The sequence below is a fragment of the Triturus cristatus genome, chromosome 11 (assembly GCF_964204655.1).
Source record: "Triturus cristatus chromosome 11, aTriCri1.1, whole genome shotgun sequence".
In the NCBI taxonomy this organism is placed as follows: Eukaryota; Metazoa; Chordata; class Amphibia; order Caudata; family Salamandridae; genus Triturus; species Triturus cristatus.
The window spans coordinates 678,226,538-678,239,244 of NC_140594.1; the positions used below are offsets into that span (position 1 = coordinate 678,226,538).

Consider the following 12,707-nt stretch of genomic DNA (forward strand, 5'->3'; position numbering starts at 1 on the left):
AATGATTTATCAAAGCAATAATGTTCCATTTGCATGCATTCCTGATAGGCGAGGCAGCCAATACATGCTCAATATACTATAACAATGCAGGTCCATGTGTGAGAAAAAGGGATTATATATCCTTAAGGAGAGCTTGAGAGAAAATGGATGGTGATTCTGTATACATTATCGGATTTTTTCCCAGCAAAATACCATCTTTTTAAAACTGAAACCGAATACACATTGGCTGTCAGAGCACAAATCAGTAACTGTACACCATTTTGCAGAGGCAGGGATCGGAGACATGCTTACAGCAGGGTTCGGGACAACTGGGAAACTGAGGATCACAATGATATTATTAGCTTTTAAGTCTTGGACCATCTTCCAAGAAATTGCATCAGCTTTTCTCACAGGAAGAAGGGGGCAGGGTGTTACATGCAGGGCCGGCTTTAGCGCTGGTGGCGCCCTGTGTGACAATGTTTGTTGGCGCCCCCCCCCCCCAATGTCCACCTCGACCACCGATTCTCTCACTAGCACCCTTTAACAATGACCAAGTCTCCATAACCACACTCTCTCAGATGCATTGATTTACCAGTGTAGGTGTCCGAGCACTTTACATCACACACACATTACACAGAGACAATATAACAAACAGGTGTAAATCAGTGTATAAGAAATGTTACATAAGCGAAAGGACTAACAGTGTAGGAGTCACATGTCATCCACACTGGTAGGCAGTATAGTTTAAGAGTGCTTGGTGTGGAGAAGCACAAACTTTGAGTCCAAAAAGAAAAAGCATAGTTGGGAGTTTTCTTTAATAATAAGAATCGATTTCTAGCCAAATTAACCCTTTTTGCAACATTAATCAATGTTCTAATAATGTATACTTTGCAGTGTGTATGCAGCTCTAGGATGAAAGTTAATAGCTCACTATTCTATATTAGGACTTAAAGTTATAGATTGCAAGTAACAAAAGGATGCCTCTTTTGAAAGCAGTAACCTGCTGATCTGTATACATCATACGCACTCTGTAATCTACTTGGTACACGTTCTTTGCAGCAGGCATGTTAACCCTGCACTAACTTCACCTAAGTCAAAACCTCAACTATACAAAACGCTGATCTCTCTCCAGGAAGATAATTAATCATACGTGTTATCTTGACATTTTTGTGAGGCCTGGAGATTGCCGGGGGAAAGAAACGCTGCAGCAGGTGCTTCAAAAGCATAATAAACTTTCAAACACGGCGCCCCGAGGAAGCCAGCACCAGGTGCGGTGGCACCGGTCGCACCGCCCTAGAGCCGGCCCTGGTTACATGGGTCTGACTTTACTATCCTAATATTGGCTGTCCTGTATCCTTCGCTCAATTCCTGCTTCTGCCTTTTGCAGCAACTTATATTTGGGAATTCAAAGCAATCTGCTCCCTCCTTACATCTTTCATGTACTGGCCAGACACTGTGCAATGTCCCTATCTGTCCACCTTTCACTTGCCAGAGCTTAAGCAGTCCTGGATTACGCAAATCTTCAGGTATTTCACTCAACACAGGAGAATGGCACATATTGCACCATCATCAAATTCATGACCTTACAATGTGCATCAGTGTACTTTTTCAGTACAAATCCATTTTCAGGAGTACCATACAAAATACATTTCATTTTGAACAGGAGATGCCTCTCCATCAAATGCACAGATCTAGTGTAGCTGATCAAAAAAGAATGCTGCTCTATGAGGGGTCCTAAAATTACAGGAGTAGGGGTGAGATGGGATGGGAAATAATAGAGTTTAATATACCTACTGCTTTCACTGATTTCCCAAGAGAAGCAAATGGGGGAACTTATGTAGGTCTTATGGTAGAGCATGAAGCCTCGATATAACTACGAAATGCTCATTGAATCAAGACTCTCGACTGGGAGCACAGCAACCAGCAAGCTGTCACACCCGCTTGGACAGCCCTAAGGGACATAACTGGGGCCTGCTGAGACCTTGTCATGGCTGCAAAATGAGGAAATGACACAATCAATACAAACATTGACTGGCTAGCAGACATCACAGCAGGGGGAGGGGCTCGCGGATGAAAATGAGTTTGCGACACAACTGGAGCAACATGAGTAGCTGGCAGGGCTGAGGCAAGGGCAGAACATGCTGCTAGTGGGGTAGACTAATTCAGAGGACTCTTCCTTAGACATTTCTCTTTCCCAGCACTGGATAACCATTTCTCTAGTGCCCCAGCTTCCTGCACTTTAACCATACATAGTGCCGGCCCCCATCACAGCGACCTTAGACCCTTTCCCTTCTACTCCCACCATGCAAACCTTTCCTCCATCTTCTCCTCTGCTCAGATGGTCATGCTGCATATGCACCCCCCTCATCACCTGTGGGGTAGGTGGTGTCTGTTGAAAGAAGTCTTTTTACACCATCATCAACCAATCCTTACCCTTCTTCCATTTCCAATCAAGATATTCACTATAATACCATGCACATGTATATATTTCCTGTATTGCTTTTTGCTTCCCAACACATTACAGACTGTTGAACTTGGGCATAAATATCGTCATGCAGCCTGAGTATAAAAGCTGACACCAGGGCCTGCATTCCCTGCTGAGTAGCATTCATTATTCCATTGTGCAGCTTATATGCCTGCAACAGTCTCTCATAATAAGCATGCACACTCTCAAGCTGGTTTTGCATAGTTAACATAATCTCAGACCAAGTTATATGTTGCAGTAGCACTGATTTCTTCAAATATTCATCACCACCTTATACTTTTACTATTGAGGAGTGCTCGAATTTGCACACAGTGACTGTTCTAAGAATTATATTTCTGGTTTACATATCTTTATCAGATCCATCCTCCTGATCCTCAGTGGCCCCTCTACTCCATTCCTTCTTCAATCCTTCCCCCACTTTCTTCTTCTCCAACAGATCCTCTAACCAATACTGCAACCTCACTAACTTTTCCTTCCTAACTTCTTCTTTGTTCAGTTTTAATACAATGAGTGTATCCTCTATCTCTGAAAACAACCCCCCCTTCATTCTCCTACCTAATTAATAAGCTGTTGATATGCTGACTTGATTAACCACTGCCCGGTACTATTCATTAAACAAATGCTTATCCACTTAAACCTTCCTATGCCAGATCCTTCTTCTGCCATTCCTCCGGAAATTATCCCATTGACTTATTGGGGTCATAGGGAGAAGGAGGACGACAAACATTCAACAACTTTTCAACAAGACATTGTTTGTCTTCCTCTAGCCCCTCGAGAGCCACCAAGGTAGGATATAATTTATTCCTTCCACAACATCTTTACAACACTCTTTTCACTTCTGCAAGGCTTCCTTTCTCATGCAACCCAGCTCCTTCACACCTGCCCAATTATCTTACTCTCATTTGCTTTATCTGGTGGCATTTAGTGCTTCCAACTCTGCAGGTCCAAGTGAAGGTTGTTCATTTGCTCATTCATGCACTTACAAACATTGAAAGCATTTTACCTCAAATTAGCCATTTCCAGCAAATTGAAATTTTCAGTCTTTTTGGTTAGATCATGCCATTCTTCAAACTATAAATAAATATGCAGGGCAACCTTTACCCACAATTCATGCACTGGTTTCCCTCAGGGGGAGGACTACTGTGCTTTGTCTTACCCGCCTTTAATGTTAGATTTTCCCATGACTTCAGGCGTGAGACCTACCGGTCATACACCTGGAGAGGAACCACCACTTCATAAAAATTTCCACATTCACATCCTCTAAGGGAAACACCTGGCACAGTTTATCTATATTCCCTGCCTGTGAGATTACATGGGTATGGGTAGGGTTGTCAATCAAACACAAGGAGATGATGGACGGAGCGATGAAACTTTACAGACACTCACCCCCAGTCACAGATTTGGGTTGAATTCATCATCGTTCTTTAGCTCACTTCGCCACGCCAGTTCAGAAATAGCTATATGCAAATCAGTCTTGGCCCTGTGCCTCATGGGAACAGTCCAGCCCATACTGCCAAGCCATGTCTTCCCTGGACCGAAAACAAACATCCTGGGACCGGTTTCGAGCTAACAGCCCTCATCAGCCAGGCTAGCTTGAATCCAGTGGCAAAGGGTTGTCAACCACACATGCCTATAGCCTCTAATAAACGTTGACACCATAAAGGTCCTCTCTTTTTAGCAGGCTCACTGATACATCTTGAGAGGAACTGCCTCTCCCCGGACGTTTCCTTCACCAGTCGAACCTCCTACATTTGCACCATGTTAAAGGAGAATGGAAGAAAATACCTGACATGCCTCCACTTCTCACAGGTGACCTGACTGCAGTCTATCTTTTTATTCCTTGGATAAGGTGTATCCCCATGCCCCTCCCTATGCCTCTTGTCAGTCTCAAAGAACTACTAGGCTACCTGTGTTCCATTTACCATTGCAGCCAATTCGGGCCCACAATCAGAGATTAAGGGCCAGATGTACGACCATTTTATATAGCGCCTCCCAATTTGCGCATACACATTGCGAGTCACAAATTGCGAGGCGATAAATGAAATGTACAACAGTGTGTTTAACACTATTTGCTAATCCCAATGGGGTCGCAAATTGCAAGGCTCAATAATATTAATGAACCCTCGCACAATTTGCAAGCTCATTGGGAATGCCAGCCATTCCAGAGATGGTGGCCTGCTGGGCTCAGCCAACCACCATGTCTGGGACTGCTTTTAAATAAAGCGGTGTTTTTTTTTTTAATTTGGCCCGTTTTATATAAAGGGAAACGGGATGCATTTAAAAAACAAAAAATTAAACGTTTTCGTTTCATTTTTTAAGGCAGGCTGTGGTCCCTGGGACCACTGCCTGCCCTTAAAAAAAAGAATTTGCATGCATTTGCAAAAGGGAAGGAGTCCCATGGGGACACCTTCCCATTTGCGAATGCATTACCACCTACTTGAAGTAGGTGTTAATTGCAAGTGTTTTGCGACTGCAATTAAGGTCGCAAAACATTTGTACATGGTTTGAGACTCGCTTTTCGAAGAGAACGCCCTTTCCAAATAGCGAGTAGCAAAACCTATTTAGCGAGTCCCAAAAAAATTGCGACTTGCTAATTAGGCTATGTACATGGCCCAATAGGTTTTTGCCTGCTCAAACTGGTTCGCGACCCCGTTTGCGCATGCAAAAACAGGTCGTACATCTGGCCCCAGAATTCTAAGGAAATATTCCTCCATTTGGTGTGCCTTCTGCATCTGCTAAGATCATTGTGACTTGTCTGCCATGAATCCTCTGATTCAGCGATAAGTGCCAAAGGCATTCCTGCATTTCTCCACCAAACTCTCTATGCCAAGTTCTTAAATGAAATTCATTAGCAGGATTGTTATTTCAAAGTGAACTGTATTCAGCTCACTGAATGATACACACTTAGCAAAAGCTCAAGCATTTTCTGCTACACAAATTCTAAGCACAGATAGACATACCCTCCCTCAGCAAGGCAAATGTACCCAGCCGATTGGTTCTCAAGCAATGAAGGCAGTTATGCATTCATTAAATGTGTAACTACTCTTTCCATATACAACTCATAACACTGGCAAAACAATGTATTCTACTCTCTGTAGATGCAACCTCAAGAATCATTTGTCACGGCTGGAACGAGAATATCTTACCTTTCTCCCTAGTCCTCCCATGTCATCAGTAGCTGAATTCTGCAAGACACCATTTTAACTGTTAGTACATTAAGCCTATGCGTGTCTTAATTCTGCAGCAATACGCTTGTGAGATTAAAACAAGATGGAGTTGGTTTAGTCTCATATTTTTGACAAGAATTTTAGAATTAAGGAAAAAATAATGACCAAAGAGAAACAGATAAAATCTTTCGGGATAGACAATGCATCTGAACTGCACATATACCCCAGTATGTCATTTGAGACTTCCAAATTTCACTCGGAACAAAAAGAGCTAGCAATTGAGTTGAGATTGTTTGGGGCTCAAGTAATGTCACAACAAATGGCCAAGTTGAACATGTTGGCAACGGCATATTTCAAATATTTAACTGCAGATGTATTGCACATAATTTTCCAATTGAGCTCTAAGGGCGAGAACAAAGTAAAGACAAAAGAAAAGTGCTAATGGGAGAATATAAAAGAAAAGAAAAGAAAAGTTGCAGACAGTGGTAAGGTTGGTATGTGGTGGCAGTGGGGCTTAGGGAGAGGGGGGCATCGAGAAGATGTAGTTTGATGTAAAACAGGGCACCTATGTTCTGCGGGTGTTCTCTTCGTGGGAAAGGGCACGCTTACCCAAGGAGGACCAAGAAGGATTGGAAGGGAGAAGGATAAGATAGGGGATGAGCAAGTGGAAGAGAAGGGAGATGGGTTTAGAGGGGTGCATGTGGGAGATGGGAATACATGAGATTTAGAGTGGAAAACTTGGAAATCAATGGATTTCTAGGAAATATTAATTTAATGCAACAAATTGCATTGCAACATATAGCCAACATACTAAATGTGGATACACTGAAAATATTTTCTATTAACACAAATGGTCTCAATTATTGCAATAAGGAAAATAATCTTCTCCTACATTTGTACACTGAAGCCCACAATTGAATTGGGTTAAGAAACACATATTGCTAAATACATTGAACCAAATGAAAATGGCAAAGTTTAACACAAGCCTATAACTCCTTCACACCAGCAGCTTACAGAGGAGGTATTTTACTAATTTTCTAGCTCTTTTTTTGCTCTGTAACTAAAGTAGTCCAAGACTCTGCTGGGCGCTGAATAGACTAAGCAATTCAACATTCTATGAGGTTAGCCATAGTTGTGCCGTTCTATGGTCCCATGATGGACAATCCTACACTCTTGTGCATGGACCCAACAGAGGCCCCTGCGGTGGTGGAGGCCCCTTAACCTTCAAAGGGTCCCTATTTAGTCCAAGGCTAATGAATATATGTGAGCTATGGGAGACTCGTGGGAACCCCTCATAAGATTCTTTGGGGGGAGGGTCTCATTTTGCGCTACTCCACTGCCCTTCTGCGATTTGATGGATACACTAATGACATTTCACAAAACTATTCTTATCGGAGGGGATGTCAGATTTCTCCAGTTCCTGGTGTTAAATACCACAAATGTTAAGACAATTCAGAAACAACCTTAAAATGGTTAAGACTATTAATACTCTTAAAAAACCAGTAAGCGCTCTGGGGCCAATGGAGAGCACAAAAACCCAAAGGCCAAACAATGCACCAATTTATCAAAACATTATCAATCCACTTCAGGGATAGATTTTAAAACATCACTTCAATCTTTAGTAAAAGTTGTGTTTGTACCAAATTCTTTTTGGATCACACAGCGCTAGCAACCCCCAAAGATTCTTCACTACCAGCCAGTGCGTGACGCACCCTCGATGCAGAGGTTTGCATCGCATGCCCCCACGACGGGCTCCTCTACGATAACACATGACCTTGCATCGCAGACTTACAGCTATCTAGAACGACATGGCATGACGCTTCTCTAGCCCAGACCTCGCATTGCTTCGGCTGTGCAACGTATCCCCAATGAGGGTACTCACAATGCGCCGCATGATTTTTAGTACTCTTATTCATCGCAGTCGGCCTGAACATGTGACTTTGCCCTAATCCGGAGCGACCAGATGACCACAGTTGGTTCTTTGTGATTTTTGACATTATATTGATTGAAATCTATAAAATTGTACATCTCATATCTTCTAGTGTGGTGTTTTCACTTTATTACTGTTTGAAGTGCTGTACAAATACTTTACACATTGCTTCTAAGTTAAGCGTGATTGCTCCGTGCTAAGCTGCCAGAGGATTGAGCACAGGTAATTTGGGGTTTGCTTGTGACTTCACCCTCACAAGATTTGTGATTCCTGCTTGAGTAGGGTTTCATCCCCATCAACCAATAACCCAATTTTATACAGGTGTCCAATGTCACTAATTCTTTTTGCACTATTTATTTAGCCACTTGCTATAGCACTAAGAGCTTGCCCAAAATTAAACCAATTAAAATTGTACACTTCATAATATTGCTAAAGGCCTAACAGGCAAAACTTCAGCAGGCTTTCAGTTTGATATCTCACTTTAATGATTTAGGACAATGCAAAATAAATATCAAAAGAACAGATATTTTAATTGTTCAATTTTAGCACACAATTCAAATAATCATCTGTGAAAGTCAGGAGATCTGTCATTCATTTATTAAAATACTTTGTAACAAATAGGTAGGTTTGGGCTTGTATTTGCCCGTTGTGTATGGATAAAAGAGTCACTAAATGCCGGGGCTAGGTGAGTGTGCAAATGTGGGTGATTGTGCTGAAATGGGTAAAATGAATGCATGAGCGGAAAACAGCTGGACTGGAGAATGTCTGTCTCCTGCTGAAATTGCTGAGCAAGTGATAATCCCTGCATTCAATCATTGTCCTACCTATTCACACTTGAATGTACTCATTGATTCGTCCATCTATTTACTCATCCATTCTTTCATGCATCTGTCCATTTGTTTACTCATTCATTCGTACATCCGTGCACAAAGTTCACCCACCCATATATCCAGACACTCATCCATAACCCACTAATCTATCCATCAATGCACTCACTCATCCATTGGTTTTTCTACCTTAAGTCTCAATTACATTTCAGTGTTTATTGCCATGAAAGTAATTTGTGGCCTTTATGAATGAGCATTGAAAATAAACAAGCGGAGAAAAGGGAACACAAAACAAGTGACGAAAAGAGGGGGCAACATTTTCAATTCTGGGCATGAGGTAGTTATCAAGTACACTGTCTCTTATTTGTTGGTGTTTTTCAACTCTGATCCATGTTTGATTGATATTTTCCCAACTTCCTGCTTGACAGAGGGTTCAGAATCAGCCAGAGCAAGGCCATTCAACTTAGTCTCTAGGAAATTGATCTTTTATGAGCTGTGCTACCATCCACGATTTCTGATTCTGTGCTACTTGTTGTATTTTCTGATTCTGTGCTGTTACCGAACGTTCTGACAGCTCTCATAAAAAAGGCTGACTAATGAAATGTACAGAAGCAGATGCAGGAAATCCATTAATCATAGCATATTGATAGAACTTAAAGTACTCCAAAGACTAGAAGGTCATTTGCTGTACATTATTTATTCTTTTCGTCCATTCTCACAATGCCTGGTACAGTCAAATGCCTCTCATTTTACAACCAAAGGGCGGATATTCAATATATTCAGCCTTGAAAAAGTCCATCGGACGAAACATGTGTCAGCTGCTCTCTTGTCACATTTGACTGTACCAAGCATTCTGAGAACTGACGAAAAGACTAAATAATGCACAGCAAATGACCTTCTGGCCTTTGGAGTACTTTGTGTTCTATCAATATACTCTGATTAATGGACTTACTGTGTGTGCTTCAGTACATTTCATTGGTCAATTGTCTGCCAGGGATGTGGCCCTAGGCTGGTTCAAGACACTCTAGGTGGCAGAGTGTATAGTTCCATTGTATCACTGGATAACATTGTGTAGAAAACTTGATTCCTGACTGTTCAAAATCATAGTTGTGCAGTTATTAAGGCATTGTCACCACTTTTCGTTGTTTCTCATAAAGAAGGATGTCAGTTATACCCCTGATCCCCCATACCAATTTCCCAGCAAACAGGTGAACAATTTTTTGTTTTTTCTGATGCAAGCTAAAGAAGACATCACTGTTTTAATGATTGTAGAAGTTATTACAGAGGTATATCTAGGGAAGACAAAACTAAAAAGACAAATGTCTTCTATTTGTCCAGCAGGTTAATTTGATAACTCAGTGTTGCTGATATCCCTTTTTTCTTGCACAGTTGTTCAAGGCTGAGAAGCATGCTCTGGACAGAGCAAACATGTCTTTCTTCTCTACATGCAAGAGAGCGGATATATATGGCTGCCTACCTTCAAAGCTGTCAAAAATGTTTCTCTGTGGATTACTACTGCATTTTTGGTCCTTCTCCTTTCACGGTTTGCTCCTCTCTGATGATAAGTAACGTTAAGTAACATTCAGAGTCGTTTTTAAGGAGCACTTTTATAGGCCATTTGCTTTTTTTGCATTCAGGATCCTAAGTCTCTCCGACTTCTTTAAGATAAAGTCTCTTTTTATTCATTCTGTTTACTTAACCTTGAGTGAATTCAGCTCAGCAGATATTCGCCAGGTGCTTTTACCCCTTCAGTGCCCATGACGAGATAGTCTCGTCATGGAGCGCGGTTGCGCTGTGCCCATGACGAGACTATCTCGTCATGAACCCCGCCCGCTAATGAAACGCCCGGCACAGGGCGTGGAAAGGGCGGGGCACTGAAGAGGTTAAGTTCACCACGCTACATCTGACTGCATAAAGCAGAACAAACCTTTACCACAAAGAAGCACACACGTTTGTGCTTCCCAACACCAGAATTCATCTACCGTCTCTGTATATGTAGTGGGAAATGTCTTTGAAGGTGAAGGAGCATTTTCCAGTGCCTCCATTCTGTGGTTTCCATGTCGGTGGGTACGAAGAGCAGCACAAATCTCTGACGAATAAAGTATGATTGATTCTAGTTTCATGTGAATTATGACTGGGGACATACTATAAGAAGAAGCTCCCAAATCTAGGGAGAAATCCAATGTTTTATCTTTAAAATGTCACCCCTCCCCATTCCCATTGCTTTTAGGAGAACTATTCCTCTGGCTAGAACAGTGGAGGGGCACAGACACCCCCTTGATGAGCACTCCTGCACAGACTCTAATTTCATGCCTCCATGCTCTTGCCTTAGCTGCACCAGTGCCCCCAAATGTGAGACACCCCTTTCCTTATATCTCTTGTTTAATCTACCCTAGCACATTTATGTTCTCCAAGGTGCAGAATTTATATCAGGGAACAACAGATGGCCTTTTCCCTGCAGGACATTTTTGTGTGAGGGCAGCCCACAAAATTATATCCCTCCATTCTTCTGATTGAACCACTGCCACCCAAATAGGCACTGTGTACCATTGGATTGGAGTCTATATGACTGTAGTATTACTTCTTGGCAATCACCTTTATGTAAGTCACAGAGCTCCACCAAAGTCTCCATAATGTGCTATATGAGAGATCTTGGTGGGATGTCTGCCCAGCACTCTGAGGGGAAAGTCCCTTCTCATGTTGTCAAGGAACCCAGCAGGATTAACCGCTGACATATATTTATGAAAGAGGAAGAGGGCCAGGAGGCAATGCTTAAACTCAGATTCACAACACTCTAGAATCCGCACAACCATGCAAAAATGCAAATTATGTTGCACTGCTATTTTCAAAAGCCAGCTAATTTACAGGGACTCATCTAGAAAACGATCAACTTAGGCCTGGGCAAAATGTCAATTATGCCAGATCCAAGTAATTTCTGTAATTTTACATTACTCTTTGATGTGGAATTAGCGATACTAATGCTATTACTCCTACTCGCGTAATTATGATAAGTTGGGGGGAAACACTCTTAGTGCAAGAATGCATTTAGAGAGCAAGAGTGGCCAATCATTTGCGCTATTAGTGTTCTGCTGCATTTAGCACTATTTCTTGGCACAAAATACATCCTTGTGTTACACAAGGGTGCGATTTGTGCTAAGAAAATAGCGCCTAATGCTGGAAGTATGTTGGGGGAAAATCCTACCCGAAGAGAATATTTAGCGAGTGAGAGTGGCTGCCCGCGCTTGTTGTTTGTGTTTTGTTGCATTTAGTGCTATTTCTTAGTACAAAACGCATTCTCGCACCCATTTTGGTCGTGATGGGGATTTATTGCGCTAAGATATATCTCTGAATGCAGAATTAATCTTCTCTCATAATCATTCAGAATCTCAAAGAATTCTTAGGTAATTCTGCATGATTATGTATACTGAATTGCGCCAGTTACACCCAATGTTAAATGTTCTGTCTCACCAACAAATAACATTAGTTTTATTACAATCTTGTTGGAAAGTCAGTTATTAGTAGTGGTAAATATGCATCTACTACTGGCAATAAGACCCATAACACAGTCTAGAGCTCAGTACACGTCTCAATAAATTATTCCCATGCTCAATCCTGGGTAGCTCAGCTGTGAGCAGATAGGCTTATCTTATCAGACAGGTTTGTAAAGCATCTGAAAACACCAACTCAATAAATAATTACTCAACACACAATAAAAATCCCAATCCAATTTAAAAAAATAGGAAATATTTTTATCTTTAAAATGACACCAAAAAAGAAAAAAATCATTGTAAGATATAGGAGAAATGAATTTTTTTAGGATTTAAAACTTAGGGGTTGATTCCGATCCGGTTCAGACAGCTCTCCGAGAGCTGTTCATAGCCTTACCTTATAACCGCCGGTCCGTCCGGGCGAGGAAGTACAATGCGCATAATTTACAAAAATCCGACCGACACGTAGGCTGTGATTCAAGCTTCATTCTCCGTCCGAGCAGTACCTCCGAACGCCAAACCGAGTCGCCCGGAAGCAGTATCCACAGCAGTTTCCGGACGGACAAGTACGATGAGCAAATCATACTTGCCGGACGGGTCGCCACGTGCAGCACGTCACAGCATCCGGAAAAGAAGCATATCAGGTACGATTCGCGCCAGAACACAATCCACGGCTATGAGACGGACCAGCTTGCAATGGGTACGAGATGGAACAACAAGCAGCGTGTACGAGACGAACACATCATGAATCCCATTGCGCAGGTCATACCAGTACTGTACATCTATGACCGGATCAGGAACAGAAGCGGACGGCGCAGACGGTAAGTCAGA

At 42.1% G+C, this 12,707-nt stretch overlaps 1 protein-coding gene across 8 annotated transcripts in view; it reads right to left on the bottom strand.

The window, feature by feature from the left end:
* LOC146785317 (alpha-1,4-N-acetylglucosaminyltransferase-like) overlaps positions 1–12,707 on the bottom strand; it is a 409,953-nt gene that overhangs the window by 18,322 nt on the left and 378,924 nt on the right. For 4 of the 8 annotated variants that reach the window (XM_085634304.1, XM_085634302.1, XM_085634303.1 and 1 more), the window contains one exon: positions 5,611–5,649. The exons of the other annotated variants lie outside the window; for them this stretch is intronic. In XM_085634304.1, coding sequence (XP_085490430.1) covers positions 5,611–5,649 — 39 coding nt within the window. The remainder of the gene's footprint in view (positions 1–5,610; positions 5,650–12,707) is intronic. 8 annotated transcript variants of the gene reach the window in all.